The sequence below is a fragment of the Cyprinus carpio genome, chromosome B10 (genome assembly GCF_018340385.1).
Source record: "Cyprinus carpio isolate SPL01 chromosome B10, ASM1834038v1, whole genome shotgun sequence".
Lineage (NCBI taxonomy): Eukaryota > Metazoa > Chordata > Actinopteri > Cypriniformes > Cyprinidae > Cyprinus > Cyprinus carpio.
In genome coordinates, this window is record NC_056606.1 from 22,068,877 (window position 1) to 22,096,414 (window position 27,538).

Below are 27,538 nucleotides of genomic sequence, written 5' to 3' on the forward strand. Positions count from 1 at the left end.
TGGTTTTTTGATCAAGATTTTAATGAAAAGATTCTAAAATGACTTCTCGTAGCTGTACATTAAGACTGTGAACATGAGATGAGCTCTGTACATTGTGTTTTATTCACATGAGACAGAATTCGAGCTGCATGTAGCTCTGACCTGAATACAAGCTCTCTGAGGAACGCGAAACCGCCGTGTTGTCCACGCAACATGTTCAAGGCTGACCAAAAACACGACAGTAATTCAAATTAATATTCGTCAAGAGCAACTTGTCTTCATTCACAAGTGTGCTAATATAATGCTCCTACTGGTGATGATGTCTGTATTCCTCCAAATATCTCTCTTATCTTACGCCCTGCTCTCATTCAGAAAGAAAATAAATATTAATCAGTACATAAAAGTTATTGGAATGCTAAATTAAAACGCGTATGGTGTACAGGCTAGCAATGCAATATGGCGTTCAAGTAAAAACATATGGGAAACATGCCCACCTGCTATGCACATGCTTGTAAATCTGGCTTTGGTTTAGTTAGTTTGGGTTGGTTTGGTAACTCGAGGTCCCTAACACTTGCCAGTTATGTTGACAAGAGGCAACGTTCAAGAAAAACAACATAATACTATCTGGGATATGTAGAATCAGACAAAACTACACATTAGCAGCAAACAAGTGTGAGTTTTAATCTTTGCATTTACTTAAAGCTTCAGAACTCAAGTAAATCTGTAAATAGCAGATAAGATGTAATCGCCTGCGTAAAGGACCTCAGTGAGAACTTAGAAAGTGCATTTTATAAAGCTTAAAAAGATGTGATCTTACAGTGAAAAAAATGAGGAGATGTGATGTTTCTTAGGAAAAACCTTTGGCTCTGTTGGGCATTTGCAAATAAAACGGAAAAAAAGAAAGAAATGAAATCGGCCGGCAGCCTTGAATCGCAGCGTGCAACAACACGGCAGCTTTCAGTACAGAAAACACAACCTTGAATGCCTTTGACACAATTCTAAAAGGTCCCTTCCTGTATCGGTGGGCAGAGGCGTACAGACAGAGAACATTTAAAATCGACAAACAGCCTTCAAGAGTCTGTGACAGGAAACACATGATCCAGAGCACGTGCATGCTTTGGGTGAGATAAGATTACAAAAACAATGTGGGATACATCCTTTATGATGGACACTTCATGGAGAAATACATTCCTCATGTCTACGTCTTCACAGGTTTAAAATGATCCGTCTTGTGTCATTTTTTTCAATTTACCTCTCAGCTTACTACAACAGAATACATCAGACCCTGAAGACACGTCGTCTCACCCAAAGTGAACGCTTAAAAAGTGAAAACAGGATCAAACAAATAAATACATTCATCACTGACAATAGACATTTGATAAAAAAAAGTGAACACTGTCAGTAAGTGTTTGCACCAATGTAGACGGAGGAGAGGCCAGTGGGTTTTTAAGTTGCTTCTTTTGCGGACAAAGAAAAAGAAAACAGGCAGCTCAGAATACTTACAACACATTTTTTTTAAAAACTAAAACTAAGAGAGAGTTGATGCAAAAAAAAATTAAAAAATAAAATATATTTATTTATATTTATATATGTATTTATATATATGCAGCAGGTTCTAAAAAGTTACTTTGAGGTAAATGTGTGTCGTTTTATTCATGCGTATTTACATTTTTAAAAAACAAAAAAGAAAAAAAGAAAAGCAGCAGATTCATAAAAATAATGATGTCAACAACATGATTTTCAGAAGGGATGCCTCAGCACATCTTAAAGGGCCAATTACAAATCAATAAAAGTAGCAGCCCATCCAAATCAGAAGCATGCGGCTACGTTCACAGGGTAAGACACACAGTTACGATTCGTTTAAAGACGGTGACCTACACAGAAGCAGGTCCAAACTGGCCTCCCCTCACCTGAGGTCTATGACTGTAAAGAGTTTATGTAAACAATGAGATATTATACACAAGTATCTTTAAAAGCTGTCAATCAATCAATCAATCATTCAAAATGTGCTTTGGTTTAGAAAATAGTCTGAAAATTTGGGTATGAGCTTTAATCTTATTCGTTTATACATTTTGCGCTTACTAGAATGCTTTTTTTTTTTTTTTTGAAGGCGTTTTGAAATGGGAACACACTCGTAAAATCTATTTCGTAGGAAACTAGTGTTTTGCTTTTCATCAATAAAATACAGAAATTGACACAGTATTGACACAGTCTTACAAATGCAGTCGAAAGCTCCGCATTTCAAAAGATGCAGAACTATCCCTGAAGCTTTGAAGTAGAAACATTATTGTCACAGTTTGAAACTTTGTCATCCATTTTTCCGCTCTCCCAGTTCTTTCAGCTATAGTCTCAAACGCTGGAATCAACAACAGAGCCTCGTATCACCCAAGACATCATTTTTTGATGGTATTCAAGTGAAGTGCTTGTAAATTAGCAAGATATCAATGGGAACCTTTTCCTGGAATCCTGTCCAGTATGTTTGACAACAAAAAATATTTAAAAAGTCTCCCTGAGTTGAGGTGTGTATCAACGCCAGAGCACAATTATACTGTAACAAAACAAAATCTAACATCCAAGATGTGCACAACTTACAAAATAAGACATTTTGGTGACTTGCATTGGGTTAAAGTTAAATGTAACCGGCTATTTTGGTTAGCTTTGGTGCTATGCTGAAATCACATGAATACTGTGTGTAAATGGAATGAGTTGCACACATCTTCAGTATACTGACTTGAATAACTGATGGAGATGACATTAAAAAAAAAAAAATCAATGAAAAAAACAAAGTTTAAACAGGCAAATTAAAGGAATTCCAGGAAAAAGGTTATCTGTAAACACAACTCCATTAACACGACTATAGCTGCACCCCAAAGTTCATCATTAGCAAGCACAAACACAAGACTTTGGAGAAAGAACCAGAAAAAAGGAATGCCATTAAGACTTTTACATTAAGAAGGCTAAGGATTACTCATGGAATGTGATACACTGGGATTGGCGATATAATTCATCCGTAACTGAGTTATGAAATGAAAATGACAGCAAAGAATTCAGCACTGTACTATAAATACATCCATCAGCGTCTACCCAACACTGATCATGTAACATTCACCCGACACAATTACCAGCATTTTGAATAACCTTCAATTCTTTTCAACATGCATACTTTACATAATACCTTGAATGAGTACACGATCATGGTTTTTACTTGATGCCATGTAACTTAGCATGGTTTTAGAACAAGGTTTTATTTAGGGCTGATGGCTAATAAGCAATCCAGTGCATCAATTCCTCCTCATTCAGTAAGCTTTCCAAGTATGTTCAACATGTAACACAAGAACCTACGACATTTGCTATGCGGTTTTCTCTTGGTCTGAACTAAAATAAATTAGTCCTTCTGAAGTTCTTCAAAGTCTCTCTGCAGACAAAGTAAGAATCCAAAAGACACTCTTGAAAAACTTCTGTAAACTTCAAAAAATGGAAAGCCAGCGGCCCACCAACCACCAGAAGAAGTTCATTGGTTTTTAGTAAAATGTCAAGTACAAACTAACATCCCACTACATTGCTCTTCGTCAAGAACTAAAAGACAAAAGTACATCCTTACCTCCTGCAATGCAATCTAAAAACTTTGGTAGGGATATTCTACAGGAAACGTTTGTTGGTAAGCCATTCTCCCCAATATTAAATTTCTCTTTGGATTTCTCTGACATAAAACTCTCAATACCTTAAATACATGCGCCCAAAGAAGCTATTCTCTACATTAATGCTTTTAAAACTTAAAACCTTTGTTGATGGGCAGGTTACAACTACTTTGAAAGCCTCAGCAAACTTTATACATCTATATTCAGAGACCTCCATAGTTGCAATCAATGTATTGTTCTTAATTAAGAGGTAGCAATGAGACGAGACCTTACAGACTTGCCTTGTTTAGTGAAGGGAAAATACGTAATCAAAAAAGTGAAAAATAACAGTACCGACAGAATTTCTGAAGTTCAGTATCACTTAAATGAACCCTGCCCAACCCATCACCCAAACCAACCCAACCCTCTCTGATCCCAAAGAAATGAAGGAAAGAACTTCCAGTTAAAACATTCACAGAAGCATACCAATAAGTTATCTAAAGAAATCTAAAAACAAGTACCTTTAAGTTTGGCTTTTCTTTGAGAATAAAACCCTATATACTATGGGAGTAAACGACAAAAAAGACACCCATGGCCTCTCGTCACCACTTTTTCATTGGCTTGCATCTAGATGTAGGAGCAGGGTACATTAGGGTAAATCCAATCTGATCACCGAATCCTCAACCACAGTACAAAACTTACAAAGACCCTGTTTTCCAGCTACACCTAGAATTAAGCCAATGGATGTGATGTGCAGAGTAGGTCTACTGGGAAATGTTTGGTTGGATGCACAAAGCTTTTATGAAACACCACTTAAATGATGACAGAAAAGCCATCTTGCATGTCTGACAACACTATATTTGAGACCCTTAGGAGACACTTCAAAGAATTAAAACCTTTGTGTATAGAATAACTTGGTCAGTACAAGCTCAAACCTTGCTGAGAGTTTAACATAAAATATACCACCAGAACTCTCAAAAGTGATAATTTATCAAGGACCAAGAATGGAAAGAAGGAATATTTCTGGGACACCAAAAACCCTAAACAATCAGACAGACCACATGGACTCTTGAAAGCAATGCATGGATTGCAGTGGTTGAGAGTGGTCACAATATCCCAAAGAATCATACAACAGCATTAGTACCCCTGTTTTTCATTCACAGCAAAATTCAAAAAGAAAAAAAATCATATTCTCATAAACTCATACCGATTGGTTTATTCTTTCCATTGTTGGGGCTCGTTTTTTGAAAGGCTCCTCCTGTAATTAACAGCAGAAGAGAACCCTGCTTTGGATTATTGGCTCCTTGCAGTATACTTCAAAAGGAAGAGGTGTGCATTGACTCTTTTTGCTGAGGGTCTACTGTTCAAGGTGTCTTTGGCTTATGACGGGGAGGTATGCATTCGTAGGTGGCTGATGAGGTTACGCTGCTGGGTAAATTTGCCCCCACATAGCTGACATTCGTATGGCTTCTCACCTGAGTGAACCCGCATGTGCTCAGTGAGCCGGTACTGGCGGGTAAAGCGCATGCCGCACTCGTCGCAGGCGAATGGCTTCAGCCCCAGGTGGCTGCGCATGTGACGTGTCATGGTGCCACGTTGGGTGAACATCTTGCCGCAGATGTTGCAGGGGAAGGGACGGGTAAGCCAGTGGGTCTTCTCATGTTGTCGAAGAGTGGCCGGATCTTTGTAGCTCTTGTTGCAGACCGAGCAGCTGAAGCGACGCGACTCAGTGCCAAGGACATGGGTTATTTGTGAAGACAAGTCTTCCGCTTCTAGTTCATCTTCCTTTGGATAGGTATCATCATCCTCCTCCTTGATGTACAACTCTTCCTCTGTGTGGGTCTCCACATGGGCATTCAGTTCCTCGGAGCTCGGAAAGCCTTTACCACAGGGGATGCAAACATAAAGGTTGTCACCAAGGGCAGGCTCAAAGCCTTCCTGTCGGTAGACGTAATTGGTGCTATTCCGCCCACCTTCACTCTCGCTCTGTCCACTCTCTTCACTTTGCTCCTGTCCATTCTCTAAACCTTCCTCATCATCTTTCCACTGGAAGGATACTTCGGAATTGCCATTTCCTCCACCAGGGAGCCTCTGCCCAACCACTTTCAATCTTTTGACAACTCCGTTGGGTAAAGTTCCTCGTTCTGCATCTTCGCCCTTGTGGCCTTCACTCTTGGGTTGCCGCCTCTGCCGGGCGACCTGTCGGGAACTTTTATGCTTTTCAACGTCCGGAGGCGGTTGGCTTTCTTCACATTCTCCTCCGCCCAGGTCCATGGGCTCTCCTGCAGTGAGGTTCTGCGTGTGGGTGTTCTCATCAAATGAGGCACTGTTGGCTATGGATTCTGAGGCAGACTGAGGTGATTCTTGTGGGATGCTGCTGGGACTTACTTCTTCAGTGGCTGTGCTCCCTGAGGGGCTTTTCTTGGAAAGGTCTAGGCCAAGTTCCTGCATACCACAACTGCCATTGCTTCCATTCTTACTCGTTGAGGGACTGAGTGAATTTGCTGAGGTTGTACAGTGGGTGTTTCTCACAAACATCTCGTCCTCAGACAAGTCATCTTTGAGTAGCTCCTCATGCCTCTTTGTCTTCTCACTGTCTTTTAACCCTGACATTTGGTTTGGAGTCACGGGTATAGAGGACAGCCTTTGGTTCCTAGACGTTCTTCCATTGGTAGGTGTGGTTGGTTTATTAAGAAGGGATCTCCCATTACGCTTGAGCTTCTTCCTGCAGAGAGCAGCCAGGTCATGAAGTTGGAGGTAGCTTGCTGCTGTTAGAAGGGCATTGAAATTGTGGTCACTGAACTGATCAGATGACAAAAGCTTGCCAGTATAAATGAAGTCCAGAACCTGCCGGAAAACCGACGGGTTGACCATGTCCGTGTCGAGGTTAATCAAGTTGTCATGAAGGATAAGGGATTTGAAATAGATACTGCTGGCTGCCAGGATATTCTTGTGGGCCCGAAAAAGGGCATTTTCTACTACTATGATCACATCACACAGATAACCTTTGGCTCTTTGTTGGTTTAGCTGCAGCAGCAATTGTTTGGCATGATTTGGCAATTCCATTTCCAACTTCTTTTTCTTTACCTATGAAACCTAAAAGAGAAAAAACACTGTTATGCACTGTAATGGAAAAAAAATCCATATAGTTTTATGTCCTACATCAAACACTTACTAGAAAAAGTTCACACCAAGTGACCTTTTTTGCTGACTTTCTGGTTTCATATTCACAGTTGGGTGTGGCATATTGAAGCACCCAATCCTTATTTTTAAACAGGCAATAGTTACAACACAGCTATTGCTACATACTGGCCAATCACAGCGGGAGGGTCTTTCCTGTTGTAGAGTGCATCTAATTGGACAGAAGCCTGTGCAATGCTACATCAGTCACATTTTACTATCAAAGATGAGTGTTAACATTAAACATGCAAAGCTGCTAAAAGTGAACTGTCAATGTTTGGGAACACATAGCATATAGACAAGCTCAAAGCTAACAGGCATGAACGGAAAACCACAAAACTCTTATGCTCAAGCAAATCCACATAAACAAGTCTTAAATCAACTAATCAAGACTATGGAAACTTTTGTTGTGAAAAAAGGCCTTCTCATAGTATGCATAAGCTGGCATCGTATTCGTCAGGTGTACAAATTCTCAACTTTCAGCTAAAACCAGAGAAGGGATAAAAGGCTTGAACAGTAACACAATTTCTTTTCTTCTGAGGGCGTCCACTAAGGCTTAACGTTCCTGCCAGCAGTCATTAATGCCAGCCTCCAGGGTCAGTCCCTTTGTTGTCATATGGGGGCTGGGTGAAAAAGGCTAGTGGACGTCACCAACAAGCTTGTGTGACAGACAGCTTGAAACCTGAGCTGGGGTATCAACATGGGTGTGGTGGGAAACAGGTAAAACAGAACCCTTTCCACAGGATGAACAGGCCACGGCTTGCAGCAGAATCTTTGTAATGTGCCAAACAAGGTTTCTGCCACTTAGACCAGCCGAGACTGGTGTGTCAATGGGAAAAACTGGGATTTACCTTTGCACAATGCCCAGACATTTTCACATTCACAGCACTGTGGTTATTCAATGCCTTGTTTATTAACAACACAAATTAGCATGGGTGGAGTAACCGTCCCTGTGGAACACCCAATTGAATACTATTATTTTTTTGTACTAGATTATTGTAAAAGCTTAGTCGTGCATATTAGACTCAACAAAATCCATAAATAACAAGCTTAAAATAGGCCTAAAAAATAGAATTAAGGTGACTACAGATCTGTTTATGTACCATGCTGAATATTTATCAGTTGTTTCAAGTCAGTCTGTCTTTCTCAGATTAACTATTTATAGCTTATTCATCATGGCAATGTACAACTGAGCCAAAACCAATAATGGGGACAGGAAACCAAACAGTCAGCGGAATTTTCATTTAAATACTGCGTAAAAGCAGACGAATGATGACTCAGGAAGGTGTGAAAAAAGAAATATGTAATGTATTTCACAAGATATTTAAGTCCCACCAAAAGGCAAAAAATAAAAAAATAAATAAATTCCAACAACTAGAAGTTCAATATTTAGCCATTTAATCCTTCATTATAAAGGAAAAAAGGCTGATTATTTTAATAACAATCATGTTCACAACCTATACAAGTCTGAACCCTGAAATCTTCAAAATGACAGTCTCCATTTACTTGTCTCATAAAAACCAGTATACCCAGCCCTAAAACTAAACCCTATCGCATGATACCATCTCTCAGGGTATTTATAGGCCTCAAGCACAGGAGAAAAAAACTGCATAGATAACCATAACTGCTTGGGCAAACTGTTTCGAGAGCACCAAAGACCCACTGCTCAAAAAACAAAAGACATTTATCTAGAAGTTGCACACAAGTCTTGATAAGATGCTGCTGGTCTTTCAATTGCTTTGCCGACATTCCGATCCCTCCACAAAAACAGCAGTCCCATCCCAGATATGAAACAACTGCTCTAATCAGAGAGATTGTCGTCTGGAAAAAAAGTCAAAGTGCAAAAGCGGCCAGTAACAACACGGGTAAACAAGTCTGGCAAGGACTGCGCTTAACCTCATAAACAAGCTTATCTGGTGGCACGGACCCCTGGGGCCCTGATTTTATTGTCTTAAAAACACAGAGAGTACTTTTGCGCTTATGAAAGAGGGCATTGGCAAAACAAAACATTAATGAGATGCATCAACATATAATATCAAGCCTACCCTGCAGCTAATTAAGAACAAAAAAGAACACCATAAACGCTTTCAATTTTTCAGTGAAGATTTAAGGTGACTAAAAACTCCCTAAAAACACTACTGCAAATTGGGTTTTAATAATATCAGGCAGGTTAACTTGATAAGAGACATTTCTATAGATTGTGCACAGAGACATTAAGATCTAAGTGCTTACTGTAACCACTAGCCTCTAGAGATCCAAGAAAACTTGGAAGCCAAGCAAACCTGATCCAAATAATCTGATAAACGACCTCAACTAAGAGATAACACAATATCACTTATCTGAAGAATTCAAGGCCTTCGTACACACCCAATGTTCATTCATTCAATGTTATGCCCTATTTGTGCTAAATGAAGGATGGGGTTTTATTGTCAGCCCAAAAGCAGGCATGAGTTTTTTTGTTTTTTTGATGATGACATGAAAAATGCAGAATTGATTCTTTCTTTTTTCTGTATTTAAATATTTAATCTGTAATATCAGAAAATTAATTTAACAAAACATTTTTTTTACAGTGTATGCTAAGATTTTTATTTGGAATAAAATGAAGCATGCACAATAAGACCAGAATCATGCATTAAATCAATTCTGACAAAAAGTCAACTTCCACTATGATTACACTATTGATCATTTCAAACGCTTTCATACTGTTTGAAACCAGCAGGACATTTCTTGCATTTGTCCAGGCACTGCTGTAATTTGCAGACAAACTAAAAGTGCATCTGTGTTCACATGCATGTCATATGTGGGCTGGGCTAAAAGTTGCAGAATACCTGAAAAAAACCAGACTCGTAACGCCTAAAAATTGTCCGAAGACATCAAAAGACCTCATTCTTACAAACCTGTTTCAAATGCACTTCTATGCATGTCACACTATTAATTAAAAAACAAAATCACTGAAACCAGAGATCACACAAAATGCTTAAAATGTAGGCCTAACATTTCTCTAATGGAAATCAAGAATTAGGGAATCTGGCACAAAAACAACCACTCAGCCAGATTGGGCAACCCTGGAACAACCCTCAACAGATAAATCACATCGTATTCATCAACATCCCAACACAATCATGTAATATCTGTTTCACCAAAGAAGTGGGTAAAAGGTTCCAGGTTAAAAGGATCTAGTCAATAAACATGCCAAGCATGTTAGACAAGATTTCAGACATGGGGTGATGCCTTAAAGCAACATGCACACAATGCATGCATTCAGACATGTACTCATGTACATCTAAACTGGCCTAAAAGGGTTAAACTAAACAAAGAAATACAAGGTAACCTATATTCTGGTGAAGAACAGAAACAGACGCAAGTTAAATAATTTCAAACAAGGTTTATAGCCATTTTCCTGTTATAAAACTAAGGAGAATAAAAAAAAAAAAAAAATGAAAAAGTAGTAAATGTTTATAGGTTTTTTGCTGTTTTAATGTTATGGAGAATTTAATTTTTTTTTTTTAAGATGTAGCTGTCAAAAACATCTGAAATTTCACAAAGAACTGGAGGAAAAGATTGTGCTCCTCTTAAAGGGAAACAAATACTCAGCTGGGTGTGAAATAAGACTTCAGACTAAATGCAAACCCACAACACAATTCCTAACGATCGTCTCAATGATAATGACTCTAAATAAACTGTCTTCACCGCCGTTAGATCTGATCATCTGCATTATTCAAAGCAGAAACCCAGAGCTGCCTTTCATAAGAGTATTGATTAGATCTTAACATGAATGCCACTACATCTGTTAAACACACCTTTCATTCTCCTTTTCTCTGACCTTTGTAAAAGACAACAAAACAATTAGGACTCGTCGAGAAGCGTTTGGAAGCAAACTCTACAGTTGGAAGATAAGCCTCACTGGACCATGGACCTAAACATCAGCTCCAAAGGACAGCAAAGCATGCATCTGCAGGTCTGCTTACCCTCAAAACATCCATCACGACAGCATGCACAAGACTCGTAACAGGCTTTCCTTACACAAAATGGCCATATCTTTGGTTGAAAATAATTGTACATCTCATTCAAGCAAACTGTCACACATAAAGGGTTGGTTGAAAATAATTGTACATCTCATTCAAGCAACCTCCCCCAGCCCATTAAAACAGATGAGATTAAAAGGGTCCTTCAAGCTCTCCTCAAGATACTGAAGTAAAATAATTTAATAACATTTATGCATCATTTAAATAACAATGACTACAGCCACAAAAGCATTTTAGATCCTCAAATGCACTTCATAATGCAAAACTACACAGCACCTAGGATATTTTTCCTCTTAAAGAGGGGATCTACGTACAAACATTACAAGAAATGTAAAATAGCAAGCAAAAATCTTCACTGCAATGCATGCTAAACTACAGTGACAGAGGCAAAGGTGAGCTGTCACAACACCTAAAACACATTCTCCCACATAAACTGTAGCATAAAACCACAACGCTGGGTAAAAAGTTACTCATCTTCATGTTTGAGCATAAAACCACAACGCTGGGAAGAAACAAACTAAATAATCCAACGTTGCTTCATCATAATACACCTAGTCATGATGATCCGAAAGCATAAATCAGCTTTCCACTCATAAATAGCGGGTTGCTTTCGTGCATTTAATGAAACAAACACGGATAAGCTAAAATCTTCATTGTGACATCTTAATTTATGGATTAACAATGGAAAACAGTATTATATTAGAGCATTATAAATGCTAAACGCGATATTTTAATGCATGCATTAACGATACAAAACCATGCACAAATATTCAATATGAGCATTATACGTGTTAAAGGTAAAGCACACACTGAGGGAGGGGTGAAACAGGAATGCTGGCCACATAAAGGGCCACTGGTCGGGTTTAGCCATCAAGGTGGCGACTAATCGTTTTTAGTAAAGTATAATAGATGGATTATGTATGTAGGTATTTTTTTAAACAATGCATTTGATTCCTGCACAAGCCACGATGAAACAGATACAATGCTTTGTGATAAAACACACATATATCTGCCCCTGCCAGCTGCGCTCGCGCTGTGTGTGCGCTGAAAGCCCAGTGGGCACGCGATACGAGCAGTATGTTGGCGGAATCAGTGTTTCTTTAAATATATATTTATATATATAAAGAGAAGAATCCCCTCACAAACCCCCGTTACATCGCACGCACGCACGTTTCCCCTCACAACACAAACCGCGTGTGTAATAATAAAGTATCTACCTTAATGCATCGACAGGAGCTCTTCAAACAGTCATTCTGTTTCCACATCTCACAGCTTTCCGAGCGCCATCTTGCCTGCAAGCTTGTGTGACGTGAGAAATCCTCACCCCTGACCCAAATTTGAATAAGAGGCAGTAAAGAGAGGGGGAGAGAGGGTAAATGCCCTGCCTCTGCCAGCCACACACTCTCATTTGCCTAAAGAGCCCAGGGCTGCTGCTGAGCTGGTGTAACGTGCCATGACCTGCCACTGCTGCTGCCACATTTACAATCCAAATGCTTCTGTGTGTGTGTGTGTGTGTGTGTGTGTGTGTGTTGTGTGTGTGGGGGGGGAGAGAGAGAGAGAGAGAGAGAGTGTTAGTGATGGTGAGGGTTTTCTTATTGTTTTTTGGTTTTATTTTATTTGGCTAATTACACATGCTTTTATATTAAAATATACATGCATGGAATATTTGCACTTGTATAAGTGTACTTTTGATTTTGAGAGGAAATGTGGTTAAAACAGCCTCTCAGATGCACATAAAAATGCATTGGAATACATAGAAACAGTTTTCACTCAGAAATCGTCTGTCAGTTTCACAAGTCACACATTGAATTAAGCATGTGTGTTTTTGTAAAACTAATTAAAAAATGCATTTAGTCAAACCACATTTATTTATAGTGCTTTACACAATAGCTTACAGATGTTTTCAAAGCAGCTTTTCACTAATAAACGTTAAAGTGTCTGTAAATGATGCAAAGTTAATCGATTACAGCTGTGCGGAAGACAATAGTGTCATTATTCAGCTGTGTTTGTATTCTCGTCTGAAGACAGTCAGATCAACAGCACTTTAATAGGCTTTTTAGCCATATACAGTTATAGAAATTGCAGCCTATAAAGTCTATATTATGTCAGCTATGCATCTTGATGTTGTGGGGGGGGGGGTCTTTTATGTCTTGGGACATTGTTAAAAATAAAAACATGTAATTCTGATCTTAAAGACTGATTTCAAACCTTGTGTGTAAACATTTCTGACTAAATAATTAATAATGTTTACAAGCATTTGATTTTGCTTGAATAGTTGTTTTTTAATGTTTAAGTCAAACTTTATCTTAATATTTAATCTCTGACTGAGGCCAGACGGTTTTGTGTGCTAAATACTTGTGGATTTCAAGCCCCTGGTGTCTTGAGAGACCAACCAGAACAGCAGGTTTGTGAAGAACTTTCCCTTGACAGTTCCTTAACATGTTGAGACAGCAGTAGAAGTGAAACTGTGCTGAACATATAGAAAGTATAGGAAAAGGAAGCATAGGAAATATGCATGTAAGACATATTTATTAAATGCCAAGATAAAACCCTTTCAGTTCAGGAAATGCTTCTGTTTTTAAATTACACATACTACAATAAGCAGACACTGTGTCCTGAAATAACAGGCTCAAGTTGATCCCCAGCTGAGTGATTATTGTTCTGTCTCTTCTAGAGTGTGTTTGGGTCAGAATGTGCATTAATAAAGTGCTCTCACACCCCCTCGTGGACTCCTTTTGTTTCACGCTCTCATATTCAAGCAGATTACTGTACTTTTTATGCAAAGAATATGTATTTCCAAGGGCGTACTTTTGGTTTGGACATCGGGGGGTTGAAGTGTGAACTCATAAGGTTTATTTATTTGTTTATTTGCTTATATATTTATTTTTATAAATGGTATTTTGTGCTATCAGCTATGCAAAGTTGGTGCAATAAAGTAAAATCATAGTTAACAATTAGCAATTACTTGTTTGCATAGGATATATATATATATATTTATAATATTATATATATATATATATATATATATATATATATATATATATATATATATATACAGTACAGACCAAAAGTCTGGAAACATTACTATTTTTAATGTTTTTGAAAGAACTTTCTTCTGATCAAAAATACAGAAAAAATATGTAATATTGTGAACTATTATTACAATTTAAAATAATTGTTTTTAAATTTATTATACTTTAAATTATCATTTATTTCTGTGATGCAAAGCTGAATTTTTAGGATCATTATCACATGATCCTTTAGAAATCATTCTAATATGATGATTCATTATCAAAGTTGGAAACAGTTCTGCTGCTTAATATTTTTTCAGATCATGTGATACTTTTTTTAGGATACTTTGATGTAAAAAAAGAAGCTATGTTTTTAAAATATAAATATTTTGTAATAACAATATACACTACTGGTCAGTAATTTGGGGTCAGTAATTCTTTTTCTTTCTTTTTTTTATATAAAATCAATACTTTTATTCAGCAAGGATGTGTTAAATTGATAAAAAGTGATAGTAAAGAAAATATGTTATTAGAATATATATTATTAGAAAGGTTTTTTTTTATTTTGAATAAATGCAGTTCTTTTTAACCTTTTATTCATCAAATATATTAGACAGCAGAACTGTTTCCAGCACTCATAATAAATCAGAATATTAGAATGATTTCTAAATGATCATGTGATAGACTGGATGTTACATGTGACACTGAAGGCTGGAGTAATGATGCTGAAAATTCAGCTTTGCATCACAGGAATAATTTTTTTTTAAAGTATATTCAAATAGAAAACTATTATTTTAAGTTGTAATAATATTTCACAATATTACTGTTTTTTTCTGTATTTTTGATCAAATAAATGCAGGCTTGATGAGCAGAAGAGACTTCTTTCAAAAACATTAAAAATAGTAATGTTTCCAAACTTTTGACCTGTACTGTATATATATATCCATCAGCAATATCTGCTGATACTTCCTCAGTTGTGGTTACAATTTAATTATTTTTATAAGCGTGTTAATTTTACATACAGTATAACTTTTTCGTTGCCTGAAATAATAGCTATAAACTTTAAAAGAAATAAAATAAAAACCTGATGTAGTATAATAACCAAAACTGAAATTAAAATGAATGAAAACTATATAGCTATAGCTATAAAATAAAATAAAAACAAACACAACGAAATTATTTTTAAACTAAAATTAACACTATAAAATTAAAATTATAGCATTCCAATGATGGTAAAAGTAGCACTGCATTTGTCACAAATTATCGTTTATTAATTTTATTTATTTATTTGAAGTGGCGAACTCAACGCGCTTTGCATTGTGGGCAAAGGCAAATCCAAGATGGCGGCGAGCAGGCGGCTGCATAAGGTAAATATTCCGAAAAATCTGCTTTTGTGTATACTAAATACACATTTTACTCGCTTTACCTCCGTGAATAGGAATAATGTGATCTTGAATCACGGTCGGTCGGAAAGCTGAAACTTTAGAGCACTCGGGTGTGAAATGTGTCGAGGATGATGAGGAAGAAGCTAGCGATCTTAGCCGTGGTTGGAATTTACGCGTGTGATGAAAATAAAGAGTGAGATGAAGCTCAGATAATATAATCAGGGTTCTGGACGAGTCTAGTTTATGACGTGCCTCGGAATAAACTTTTGCACGTCTGTAAAGAGTGTTGTCGTTATCAGATCACGTTTAGCAGATAAGACAGATCAGTAAGTTTAGTTTATCAACTAAGTTAAGATCACGTCAGAAATGGTGATCAAATTGAAATACAATGAATACTACTTTAATACAACACATGAAGGTTTCTATAGTTTTCTTAGCGTGTGATTTAATTTGAGAAAGAGAAACAGGAAGTAACGTTATGTCTGTTTTCTTCCTTTAATATATTTGTAATTAACCACATCATAAAGATTAACAGTTTTTTTTATTAATATATGAACCGTTTTAGTTTTAATAGATTACATTCATATTTCAAACTCTTGGGTTCATGTTCAAGACTTAAAAATAACAGTACGATCGGTATTTTGCGTGCCACTTTAACAGATTTAAATAAAAATGGCTTGAATCACAATGTAAATTTAACTGTAGATGAGAATTGTTCACACGAAAACAGTGAAACCGAAAGTATTCTGTTCTCACTTTGTGGTTTCTCAACGATTGGAGAAGTGTCAGGTTGCTGTGCTGTGTTTAACAGGAACTTGATGAAATCCGCAAGTCTGGAATGAAAAACTTCCGCAACATTCAGGTGGACGAGTCCAACATTCTGACCTGGCAAGGACTCATTGTTCCTGTAAGTTTTTATTAATTGTGAATGTGTTTTTTTTTTGCATGCATAAATACAGTTAATCAGCATCATCTCTCAATTGAACCGTTTCTGCTTTTTTTTTTCAGGACAACCCTCCATACGACAAAGGTGCGTTCCGGATTGAAATCACATTCCCTGCAGAATACCCCTTTAAGCCTCCGAAGATCACATTTAAAACTAAGATCTACCACCCGAACATTGACGAGAAGGGTCAGGTGTGTCTGCCGGTCATAAGTGCTGAGAACTGGAAACCTGCAACCAAAACTGACCAAGGTACGACACGTCTCTGAACCATTTTATCTGCCTCACACTCGTAATTAAATATGCATTAAATATGTTTCCCCCCCGCACCTCTTTCCCCAGTAATCCAGTCTCTCATCGCCCTCGTCAACGACCCCCAACCAGAACACCCGCTGAGGGCCGACCTGGCGGAGGAGTATTCAAAAGACCGTAAAAAGTTCTTTAAGAATGCGGATGAGTTTACAAAGAAACATGGCGAGAAGCGGCCAGTGGACTGATATCGCACGGGCGCGTTTCCCTTGTTTCTCCTTTGCCCACTCCTCTAAAACCGTGTCCCCCCGATCCGAGTCCCCTCCAGTCCGCCCTCACTCTCAGTCCCCCTCGGAGCATCCCAACCGCATTTCACCTTCGGCAGAAACACCCGAGACTTCTCAGCCTCTGGGTGTCGAAGCGTGTCGAAGTTGCGATGAGGGGAGCGTGCGAATGAGAACTCGATAAAAGCGGTGAGATCTGGGGGCGGAGAGGTGGTTCCTTTTAATTTGTTCTTAAATTGCACAGAGATGTGTTCAGGTCGTGTGTGATGAATCTTGACTGTTTTCAATAGCAGAATACTACGGTGAACCAGAGTATAATGTTAAGTCGTTTCACTTCCACATGTATGACATTGAAAAAATACAATCCAGTAGTTTGTTGAATGAAAACACATGATACGTCAAAGGTGTGTGGCAAATGTTTCTTTTGTATTTCTCTTTCATCTCTGTATTTTTATTTTTGCTTAGGTCGCACTGTTTTCTGTGGAACAAGGTTTCATGTTCTTCATAATCTCAGTTTGTAACTCACTGAATCACAAACTAGTCACTGTCATCAATATAATGTTTATGATGTCATAAAAAGGAAAGCAAAACTTGACTTGACTTTGTGTCTGACTGAACATCATGTATCTTAAGACCTTTCTGGGACACACAACGTATTGGGATCCAGAAAATAATCATGCATTAATATGTGCTTTATAAGTACTAATAAACAGACAATATTCTAGTAATATGCATGCTAATAAGCAACTAGTTAAAAATGAATAGTGTTACCTAATCTAAACCTCCCTTTTTAACTGCATGTGAGACAGTCGTATAGGAATAGTAATATATCTTTTCTCTAATTAATTCCTTCCTGGATTTGGCAGAAATTATTAGTTTACTCATAAGTATACTAGTGATACAATCACTGTACTAAATTGCAATGGTCAAGGTTTTAAGAAAGCATTTTTTTCTTAGATTGAGGGGTTGTGCAATTAATATTAAAATAACAGTAATGTTTTTGTTAGTTCTAGAAAAAATACCCTCTGTAGTCCTATTATGCAAAATCTAAAACACCTTGTACAGTACATCTAATGATGAAGAAACATCTTTATCATGGCCATTAGGGGGCGTTTGATCCAGGAAAACCTTATACAGTCTATGAGGAAACCGTGAAATGAACCGCCAAACCACTATGAAGAAGATCTGATTTCAAGGTAAATGGGTCGATTTGTGCAATTCTGTTAAAATATATTTTCTTATTGACTACAGGATTGCTCAGTGCAATGAGGTTTAGTTGATTACAAAAGCTATCATAGTTGCCACCCAAATACACAATCACTTTTACGGATATTGCAGACTAACTAAAGTGGTAGCAAATAGCAAATTACCAAAGTATCTGTTACTGTGGTAATTTGCTATTAGCTACCACTTTAATAAAAAAAAAAAATCAAACTAAATTCTCAGTTATGGTAGTCATACCTACAGCTTTACACACACTTGGTAAGTTTGTAAAAGTTATAGTATTCTGTAAATTATAAGAGAGTAGCAGATTAGACCATTTAACCTGATTTTCTCATATTAATAAGTGTTTTTATAATTCAACGTTCTTCTGTCCATAAAAACGTAGTGGTGGTACCAAGGTACAGTGATGTTATCAGATGGTAAATTGTTTTATTATCATCATTATTGGCTACATTTGGGTTTTGGTTGCATGTAGACCCTCTAATAATAGCCTCTGTGTTTTTTCAGTGGCTTCTACAGCCAGCACGCTGAACCCATTTTGTAAAAGCACATATATTTACCCCGAGCCCCATCCCGCTTCTCTCTTAAGTATAGAACCAAGATTAGCATTATTACATACGGCACTAAGCAGCTCTAAATGGAGAAATTAGCCTCACTGGATTAGCGATGGGAGGCCAGTGTCTGGCGTTAAATTAATTACAGTTTAAAAGATTAAAGAAGATTGGACCTTTCTGCATTTTTACAATTGATGACTGTTCAGACAAACTGTGCTTAGTGTATAAAGATTTTTTTCACTCAGTCAACTCCTCAGATGATCAAATATACGGAGTATGTGACATTGAAACATAGTGTAGTGCTTGGGCCATGTGTCCGGCCACTGGGTTCCTAGAACCTTGTAATGATAAACCTATTACTGTCTGTGATGGCAGAGCAACTGTGTTGACATTGGCATCCTGCTGCTAAATACTTTAGAGTAAAAAGCATCTGGCAGAAACATAAGATGTCTACAATGTGACTGCAAGCAAGCAACGTTAGAAAACTAGAACACTACTGTTATAACAAAAGTAGCTCTTTACACTGCTATCAAGCATTTTTATTGATTGCAATGGCAGCGTTCTATCAGTTGCTCACTGTGTGCACATTATGTTAGTGGTTGCAAAGAAATAAGAAAGCATTTATAGTTTTAGGGTTCATTTTATTGAGCTTTCTATACATATAAGACCTTCGGTTTTGGGATTAGTGGAAGGAGTGTTCATGTTTCTCTTGCTGGGTCCATCCTTCATTAAAAGAGCATTGCTCACTTCCTAAAATGTTGGATTGGGGCGGGGATCTTGATATCCTGGCCCTTTTCCAGCCTCTTCTCACACTCGATCAGGTAGTTGACACCATCGACGACTAGCTGCACCAGTTCCACTTGAAAAGTAAAGCAGAGTCACACCAGAGTTTGAGAAACGTATGCGTGTAAAAAAAACTCCATGTGAGTTAACTCATCTGATTTTGAATACCATACCTCGGATTTGCCCAGGCGGTCAAGGTTTGAGATATCGAAGACATCGCCCACTGCAGCTGTGTCCACTCCTCCAGTGCCACGCTTCTGCAGCCTCAAGTTATCCAGGATCTTGCCTAAGCGAGGGTCCTACAGGCAATTGTTTGAATTAGAAATTTTTCAACATTAAATACAGCTTACTTCCGAAAGTTTTCACTGTAAGATAAAGGTAATTATTGTAACCTTGCTGAGCTTTGGCAAGCGGATGTGTACTCCAGCCCTGAGGCCGGTGCCCAGGTTGGATGGGCAGGTCAGGATGTAGCCAAGACGTTCATTCCACATAAACTCCCAGCCTCTCTCCTGAATCAAGTGTTCTACCTGTCCAACAGAGAGGCAGCCAACAGATGGAAGATATTAAGCTTATAGGACAACTCTAGGTAAAAGTTGGTTAACTGTTAAAAGTATGAAGGATGTGTGGATTTACCTGTTTGAGTCCTCTGCAGAACCTCTCAAACACCCTTTTCATGTTGCCACCCTTCTCCATGGAAATGACACGGGTGTGGTCTTCCTCATTGATCCATATTAAGAAGGTCTTCTCGTTGTTATGCTGCAAATAATGGGATGTTTAAAAGGCAAAAAGGGGCTCTGTACTGTCAGTCATGCCAGCAAGTCCTGCTTGTTTAATGAATCAATAGTATCTTGCAGTAGTATCATGCCTTCAATCTAACATTAAAGCTACATATGGTAAGTTTTATCTGAATGCAGTTCTGTGCTTGCAGGCAAATGTGAGAATATTTATAATGTTCTTATGTTACATATCTTGTTAGTTAAATAAATGATCAAATCATGCCAATAACTTCCTAAAGCCATACCAGATGCCTCTTGCATCTGGCCAGTCACGGGCCATAAAGGCACAAGTCAACAAGGGGGACACAGGTTTGTCAAACAGGAAGTGGTCCTACAGAAGGATGAAAGGAAGACTAAGGTAGGTGGAACTGGAGGAGGATCACAAAATTCGAGGAAGAGCAGACACTTGGATCACTTCTTGAGTCAAATGCAACCTATAAAAAAATTTTTAGAAGATGGGAAGAAGGGTGTAGAACTAAAGAGACTGTTGGGGTTGTACTGTCATGGCTTGTTTTCTCTCCGTCTAGCCTTACCAGATCCCACGAGCATCTGGCCAGTCCCTGGCCATCCCAGATGCAGTGAGCAGAGGAGACACAGGCTTGTCAAAGAGAAAATGCTCCTAAGCCATGCCAGCATGAAAGGAAGAGTTCAGCATCATGATGTGTGGAAGCAGCTCATTTAAACCCAATCACACTATCAACCAAGCACTAAAAGTATCCCATGACTGAAAGAACTTTATGGAAGCAACTCACGTCAATAAGTCTCTGCTGCTCTTGTTCAGTCATTTCAGTCAGGCTGTAGTAACGACCAGAGAGGTCTCCCTTCAGGCCAGCCAAGGCCTGGACCGTGACCCTTTCGACTTCACGTCGCTCAGAGCGGCTGCAGGCAGGGGGAAGGCTGAGGCCACGGATACTCCGGCCTGTGCGTACACGGGAGGACAGGACATAGTGTTCATCAAACACACCTGAATGTATCTGGAAGATAAAGAACAGCCAAGAAATGTTGGTAGAAAATTAAATGGGAATCTGAGAAACTCATTTTGCATGAAGAAATAAAAACAGACGTTCACCTTGGAGGCATCCAGGTCAGTGGGATGCTTCATGGTCCTTGGGTCATAGCCATTGTGTCTGTCCTTGATTACTGGATCAAAGATTTCAGCAAACACCTGCAACGTAATTTGGCAAAGAAGTCAAGGGTGTTGTCTCTAGATTAGTTTGCACAACATTACCTTGAAAAGAGAGGAGAGGCAAAGCCAGAACTTGCTGAAGAATCCAGCTTATACAATAATAAATTCGATTTGGCCAAGATGGTTTATGTTGTTTAGTGGTGGTCTAGTTAGCAGACCAACATAGTTGTACCCTTAACTTGGTCTTTCTGGCAAAGCAGGATGATCAAGGAAGTCTTGCTGGTTAAGCTGGTTAAGAAGCCAGCATCCCTAACACATCATACCATTGACCAGCTGGTCTTTTCATCAAGGATTGAACAAAACTACCTTAGGAAGAGAATTTGGATATTATGTCATTAAAAAAAGCATGTAGGTAGTTTGAATGTATGGGTGTACCTCATAGCTCTCCTCGTCACCAGCAACCATCCCAACTGTCTTGATGAAGGGATGACCAGGGTTGTCCACACCAGTCTGAATGCACTGGTCAAGAGTCCAGTTGTTTGGGGTGATCTTGTCCCTCAGTTTGGCATAGATGGCTGGGGTCAGTGCACTGGCCATGCAGTTGTTGTGTTTGCGAAGGTCAGGGAAGTCAGCACTGTTGAGGAACACAAAGTCACATCTTAAGTCATGTTCTGTCATCGGGAAAGACCTAGAGCCTGTGGAAGTGATGACTGAGAGGAAAATGACGTCCAAATTGTTGGCTATCATGCCCCATGGCATTCTTGTTGGAATGAAGACTGTGTTCAGCAGTAGAGTAATGCAACCTTGATGCAACAGGGAACACCGCAGAAGGTCATTTCTATCTACTGCTATAAGACTGTGCAACTCATCCACTATGTGCAGAGTTGTCATTGGCACTGGATCGAATGGTGAACCTGTTGGAGATTCAGTCAAATCACGAAACCACACTAGTGAGGACTTTGTAGTGTACTACTACTCGAAAGTATATCCAGGATTAAGTCAGTCTGGACTTAGAGGATCTCAAAGCTTGAGGGAGGTATTCGGGGCAGATTAACATCTTGTGAATCAGGCCTAAATCCAAAATCTATAGGACTGTAACAGGAGACTCACTGATCCTCTCTCAGTTGAAGGTTAAAGTATGAATTTAAGTGTAGGATGTTGGTTTTGGATCAGCCTAAAAGAGAAACTCTCTTCATATTTGGCTCCTTCAAGGAACTTAAATCTTGGACTGCTGATCTGATTTGATCTTTGGCGTCTATTAGAGTAGTGCAAATAAGGTGACATGCGGGATGGGACATAAGTTGCATGTTCCCACTCATTTACCTTTCACTCAGTTAACGTGTGATACTTCATCACACAGTACATCATGACCTCTACGTCTGATCATATTTTTTCCATTGCTGAACAGGTGCAAGCAAGCTGATGGAATAGAAAGTTCCTCACCCTTCTTCTTAGCTTCTCCTGCATTTTTTAATGACATGATTGCTAAATGAGCAATGTGGTAAGTGACAAATGATAATCATAAAGCAAGTCTAGATATTTATTAAATAATGACTAGCTGTGTTTCATGCAATACTATCAATGGGATGTAATTGTACTCACGCCTCCAGTGCTTACCTGGGAGGGTAGAGTTTCCTCCTCTGATCTGCAGAGATGGCAGCATTGTCGCTCATTAAGTAACCGGTTGCCAAAGCACCAGCTCCAAGGCTCGCCATGAGCAAGCCAGCGGTACGGCTCGACATCATCTTGGCAAATGAGCTTGCCATCTTCACACCGTTTCTTGTCCAAAAGTTCTGACGGGATCAGCACTGGTAGAACAAGGTGGCAAGGTTTTCACAATGATCATAGCTTCTTTTTAAGACTATAGCTATCAAACTAAACTTTGTGTTACAGTAGTTGGTGCCCTAAGCTGACAAGTATTACTTGATTTAAGATGGCAGCTTACTTACTTTACTTCTGACTGGTTACCTTATTAAGAGACTGGTTGATTAACGCTAATACTTTTGTTTACTAATCGTCCTTCACCGGTTTCTACAGGACAGTTAAGGAGGAACTTTATAATTTTTCTGAGAATTGTCCTAAATACAAGACATAGTTTAGTAGTCAAGCCGAACAACATTTTGTAATATTTTGTCAAAGTAACCAAACAAAGGAACACTTAAAATATATTTCAAATACACCTCTAAAATTTGGAACCCCAAAATTTGGTCAATCAGTAATGGTTTCTCCACAGCAGATTCTTAGACTTTAACATTTGGTGACATCCTTGACAACGTCCTTCTGACACTGCAGCTGGAACTCTAAAACTGAAAGTGTTATTAATAGACTAGCAGACTACATGAAGTGTTTGGAACGGAGCCCCAACTGGCACCAGTCTACCCTGAGGCCTCGTGCTCAGCCGTGACATTCTGAACCGGTCACACAAGCGTACGCAAGACCCAACCAGAATCCGGCAGCCTCAACTCAGATCTACATTATACAGCAAAACCATGAACACTCTGTGATACTTCTAAGCAGGTGGCTCGTCAGCACTTGACCGTGGTTTAAGGTCTATCTCTCGGTGGAGTTGTGGGGGATTATTAGGCTTTAAACTCAAGGATTAGTCCAGAATGTTAGGAGAATAGCACTAAATAAGATACTGTTTAATGTCCATAAAGATGGCACAGTGATTCCAACAAATGCTTCCTATTGAAATAGTAACCTATGTAGGCATCTGCAATCTGTTTCACAGCCATTCAATACAACTTAAGTATATCAAATGAGAAAAATAATTAAAAGCTGTACCAAACATACACTACACTGCACTTTTGCATTTTCAGTATTTACCAGTCCAATTTATATATGCAGTTACTGGAATGCCAAATTCTCAAATTTAGCTTAAGTTTTTTTTTTTTTTTTTTTTGAGTAAGTAGTATAAGAGATGAGAGTTTTACCTGTAGAGTCTCCTCTGTTACAGTAGGCTGTGTCAGGAAGCACACAGTCTGTGAGGGAAGCTGGCGCTCCTCCCAGGATATGGGATTAGAAGTGGACCTGATGGCCAATCCTCTTCCACGTAAGTGCCAGGTCATAACCCATGTCTGTCGTCCAGCTTGTCCTTGAGACTTTCCACCATAGTCCAACATTTTGCACTGTATGCACCCACTTAAAGGGGTCATATGATGCTGCTAAAAAAAAAACTTTATTTTGTGTATTTGGTGTAACGAAATGTGTTTATGTGGTTTAAGGTTAAAAAAACATTATTTTCCACATACTGTACATAATTGTTTCTCTTCTATGACCAAACAAAGTAGTTTCGCTTTCACAACAAAACAGCGTCTCCACAACATGGCGGCAGCGGCAACAGCGAGAATCAAAGTTACGCCTTCTTTCTTTGCGTGAACATTTGGGTGGCGTTATGCAAATCTTCCCACATAGTGACGTAGACATGTGGGGGCGTGTTCAAACGAGGCGTTTTAGGAGGGCGTGGTTGACTCTTAACTTTTATAAAGAATATCTCTTTGGGTTTGAGATTTTAGTCTTTGCAACTTTAGGGATCTTATCTATTCATAAACAGCTTGTAACACTCCAAAGAGAAAGGAAAACTTAAAATCGCATTATATGACCCCTTTAAATATAACCACTACCAGCTCTTTAAAGGGCACCTATTGTGCCTCTTTTACAAGATGTAATATAAGTCTCAGGTGTCCCCAATGACAGCAGCGAAATATACAGTTACTTGTAGCTGTCTACGGTGTTAATATGACCCAAACAATAAAATAAAAGCAGAAAATCACTCACTGCTTTTGAATGAATAATTTTTGTAGTTATAATTAGAAGACATTTCTTACTTGAACGCTGATATTAAATGCTCTTGCTTGAAGATAAACATGAGGGATTGTGTGCGGCTCACTCAGGGCGGGGTCTCTGCTAATATGGCAGTGTCCATCATCAGTCGTGGGTGGAATACTATAATACTTATTTAAATCACAATAATTATCCCATTATCAAGTAACTTGCACAGACAGGCAGCAAGCTAGCTAGCCAGAATGATAAAAACATATGTTGATTATACAAATGATCTTTTTCTATGGGTTATTTCATCTTTTGAATGCATAATGCAAAACAAACTATACAGAAGATAAGACAAATTTTATTTCAAAGGTTACAGCTACATCAAGGATAAATGTACAGCACATTTATGTCACTGACTGAAAAAGATGTGAAATCACTAATGGAAAAGGCCCTTCTTTAGAAAGTGTGCATGAGTCAACAGCATTATTTACTGTATGTTTACAATATCTAAGTTTTCATGGAAAAAGTTCAAATAAATGAATATATACCCAATTAAATAAACAGGACACTCTGCTGAATCTATGTTTGAATTAAACAACTATTTCTCTTTGTACAAAAACAGACTTAAATGCCCACTTAAAACATTTGTGTAAAATTGAAATACTGTCAGATAAAGCTGGGTGGAGTAAACTTTATGAAAACAACCAAAAACTGTACTAGTGAATGATTTCCTGCTGATATCAAAATCAACAATAAACCTTCTGCATCAGCCAGAAAGTATATTTTCTGCACATAACATAGTATGGAGTATCATGGTGTATAATACCATAGTACACAGATATGGTAATAAATCAGTACAAAAGTACCTCGGTATTCCCATCACTGTATCATGATACCATCACAGTATTTCTGAAGTGTAGAATATATTTAATAAATGCTTCGAATCTGCTTTTGTTACTCAAAAAGTTACAGATTCATAGCAAAATATCAAAACATTTCTACAAACAGAAACATGCTAAATGAGCAACTGCAGCCTCGTTGCAACATGCTGTGTAAACAGATTTCACCTAATAATAACAAATGTAAAAATATATTTCTTTTGGTAAACCGTAAACATGCTTGGTTGAGTTTTGACATTTCAGCGAACTCCAGTGGATCAAAGTACTGACATGATTGTTATACATGCGGGCAGATCAACTTGCTTGTAAAAATTGGACCAGCGAACATCAATCACACACATTTTTGATATCTGAACATATGTTTGTATGCATACAAATTCTCATTATAGTAAAGGAATGATACAGCTTTAAAAATGGAACTGATATTGTGCATTCAGGTAAAAAGAGAGATTATCAAATTGTTATTAAAATGCATCATGCTAGAAATATGCACTATGAAATATTATAACTGTACATAATATTTAAAAAAGGCACATTTAAACCTGAGTTTACAGCAAAAAAAAAAAAAAAAAGATTTTTTCATCAGGTTTAGTTTGAAGTGTTTGTTTCTTGGCTCAATCTTAAGAGATAATTCATAAAGTGTGTCCTCGTCCATTACTAGAGTCTTGTCGAGGAGAAACTGTGTTACCTGAGAGAAAAACAGCGATACGTTACATAAATCGAGAACCAACTACAAAGTCTGTTTTTTAAACATAAGGCTACTGTATCATATCTGATATGTAAATTTCTAAGGTTTCCAAATGTTCAACATGATCAAAACTTTGCTGTTAAAGCTGTCACACTCAATCTACTCCACGCCTTCTGTCATCTGATTGATAGTTTAGACTTTTTTTAAAAGTCTTTTAAAAGTCTTTTTTTTAAAAGCAATAAGCTTCTGTCTTGAAATGTCCACTTCGCCTAAAGCAATTCTTTATCTACTTATTATAGATAATATATCCATAATATCACTATCCGTTCAGACAGTACCTTGGGTTGCAGATCAATCCTGTAGGGCGCCTGCTGAAACTGTCGGATCTCTCGTATTATGTGTGAGATCTGTGAAAAACAACACATTTGAAGAGAGGTTCACTGATGTTTTTTGAAATCCTGAGATTCGACGTCCCACAAACACCACAAGCTGAAGAATTGTTTAAATACCATCCTCATTTTAGAGAAGTTGACGAGACCCTCCTCTGTGAAGTTGGGCGTTCCCTCCTCGATAAACGCCAAATCCGTCAGGTACATGCCCAGATAGGGCACACACGGAGGGTTACAGCTGCTGATTAAATACGCCACTAAGTATAAAATCACAGAGTGTATATATTCTGTGCAAATCTAACAAACTACTTACTTTTTCAGGGTTTCCCTCAGGTTCTTAAACCTCCCTTCAGATGAAACTATCTTCTGCAGTCGGTCCATAAGTGCCTTGGTCTGATAATTAACAAAATTCCACCCACATGGTTAAAAAAAATCACAAAAACTGTTTGCTTACATAGGGTGACCATAAATGATCTTTTTCTTGTATATGTTCAGGGGGTTTTTAAAGATTGAAGGCCTTCATAATGAATCATATTTTAATCTTTCATGGCTGCGGTTGCCAGATTTCAAGAGTTTAAATCCTCCAATATTTTGTCAGAAATTGATAAATTGCCCCAATCTGGCAACCATGCACACTTCATCTCTCTACATTATG

General features: G+C 38.2%; 4 protein-coding genes across 6 annotated transcripts in view; 1 reads left to right on the forward strand and 3 right to left on the reverse strand.

Annotated features, from left to right (window-relative positions):
• Nucleotides 1-12,283, reverse strand: LOC109110311 (hypermethylated in cancer 2 protein-like). The gene is made up of 2 exons (XM_042733277.1): nucleotides 12,019-12,283; nucleotides 1-6,692 (listed from the first exon to the last, which is right to left on the reverse strand). Exon 2 carries the CDS (start codon nucleotides 6,660-6,662, stop codon nucleotides 4,977-4,979), a length of 1,686 nt encoding a protein of 561 aa, XP_042589211.1. The 5' UTR covers nucleotides 6,663-6,692; nucleotides 12,019-12,283; the 3' UTR covers nucleotides 1-4,976.
• A 2,832-nt stretch (nucleotides 12,284-15,115) lies between these two features.
• LOC109110364 (ubiquitin-conjugating enzyme E2 L3-like) lies at nucleotides 15,116-17,268 on the forward strand. The gene is made up of 4 exons (XM_042733281.1): nucleotides 15,116-15,179; nucleotides 16,009-16,104; nucleotides 16,206-16,392; nucleotides 16,483-17,268. The coding sequence occupies exons 1-4, from the start codon at nucleotides 15,153-15,155 to the stop codon at nucleotides 16,635-16,637; spliced, it is 465 nt and encodes a 154-aa protein (XP_042589215.1). The 5' UTR covers nucleotides 15,116-15,152; the 3' UTR covers nucleotides 16,638-17,268.
• A 1,807-nt stretch (nucleotides 17,269-19,075) lies between these two features.
• On the reverse strand, nucleotides 19,076-24,208 carry LOC109097602 (creatine kinase S-type, mitochondrial-like). Of its 3 annotated transcripts, none has more exons than XM_042733280.1 (10): nucleotides 24,070-24,208; nucleotides 22,754-22,944; nucleotides 21,572-21,770; nucleotides 21,080-21,175; nucleotides 20,763-20,984; nucleotides 20,544-20,629; nucleotides 19,868-19,991; nucleotides 19,627-19,761; nucleotides 19,408-19,533; nucleotides 19,076-19,311 (listed from the first exon to the last, which is right to left on the reverse strand). In XM_042733280.1, the coding sequence occupies exons 2-10, from the start codon at nucleotides 22,900-22,902 to the stop codon at nucleotides 19,195-19,197; spliced, it is 1,254 nt and encodes a 417-aa protein (XP_042589214.1). In that variant the 5' UTR covers nucleotides 22,903-22,944; nucleotides 24,070-24,208; the 3' UTR covers nucleotides 19,076-19,194. The 3 variants fall into 3 exon arrangements, with proteins under 3 accessions (XP_042589214.1, XP_042589213.1, XP_042589212.1); XM_042733279.1 differs by lacking the exon at nucleotides 20,544-20,629 and adding an exon at nucleotides 20,256-20,341 and having other exon boundaries at nucleotides 22,754-22,929; nucleotides 24,070-24,085; XM_042733278.1 differs by having other exon boundaries at nucleotides 22,754-22,929; nucleotides 24,070-24,085.
• LOC109097889 (ras-specific guanine nucleotide-releasing factor 2-like) overlaps nucleotides 23,147-27,538 on the reverse strand; it is a 34,162-nt gene continuing 29,770 nt past the window's right edge. The window contains 7 exon segments of the mRNA XM_042732042.1: nucleotides 23,147-23,167; nucleotides 24,070-24,264; nucleotides 24,964-25,081; nucleotides 26,349-26,494; nucleotides 26,833-26,901; nucleotides 27,004-27,121; nucleotides 27,197-27,276. Of these exon segments, the coding sequence (XP_042587976.1) occupies nucleotides 23,147-23,167; nucleotides 24,070-24,264; nucleotides 24,964-25,081; nucleotides 26,349-26,494; nucleotides 26,833-26,901; nucleotides 27,004-27,121; nucleotides 27,197-27,276 (747 nt within the window).

Excerpts from the sequence above, each read along its gene's own strand:
- LOC109110311 (XM_042733277.1), bottom strand. The coding sequence starts at position 6,662 with ATGGAATTGCCAAATCATGCCAAACAATTGCTGCTGCAGCTAAACCAA.
- LOC109110364 (XM_042733281.1), top strand. The coding sequence starts at position 15,153 with ATGGCGGCGAGCAGGCGGCTGCATAAG. Across the intron at positions 16,105-16,205 it reads GGCAAGGACTCATTGTTCCT|GACAACCCTCCATACGACAA; the intron begins GTAAGTTTTTAT and ends TTTTTTTTTCAG. Across the intron at positions 16,393-16,482 it reads TGCAACCAAAACTGACCAAG|TAATCCAGTCTCTCATCGCC; the intron begins GTACGACACGTC and ends CTCTTTCCCCAG.
- LOC109097602 (XM_042733280.1), bottom strand. The coding sequence starts at position 22,902 with ATGGCAAGCTCATTTGCCAAGATGATGTCGAGCCGTACCGCTGGCTTG. Across the intron at positions 21,771-22,753 it reads AGGAAACTCTACCCTCCCAG|TGCTGACTTCCCTGACCTTC; the intron begins GTAAGCACTGGA and ends GTTCCTCAACAG. Across the intron at positions 20,630-20,762 it reads AGCAGCAGAGACTTATTGAC|GAGCATTTTCTCTTTGACAA; the intron begins GTGAGTTGCTTC and ends GGCATGGCTTAG.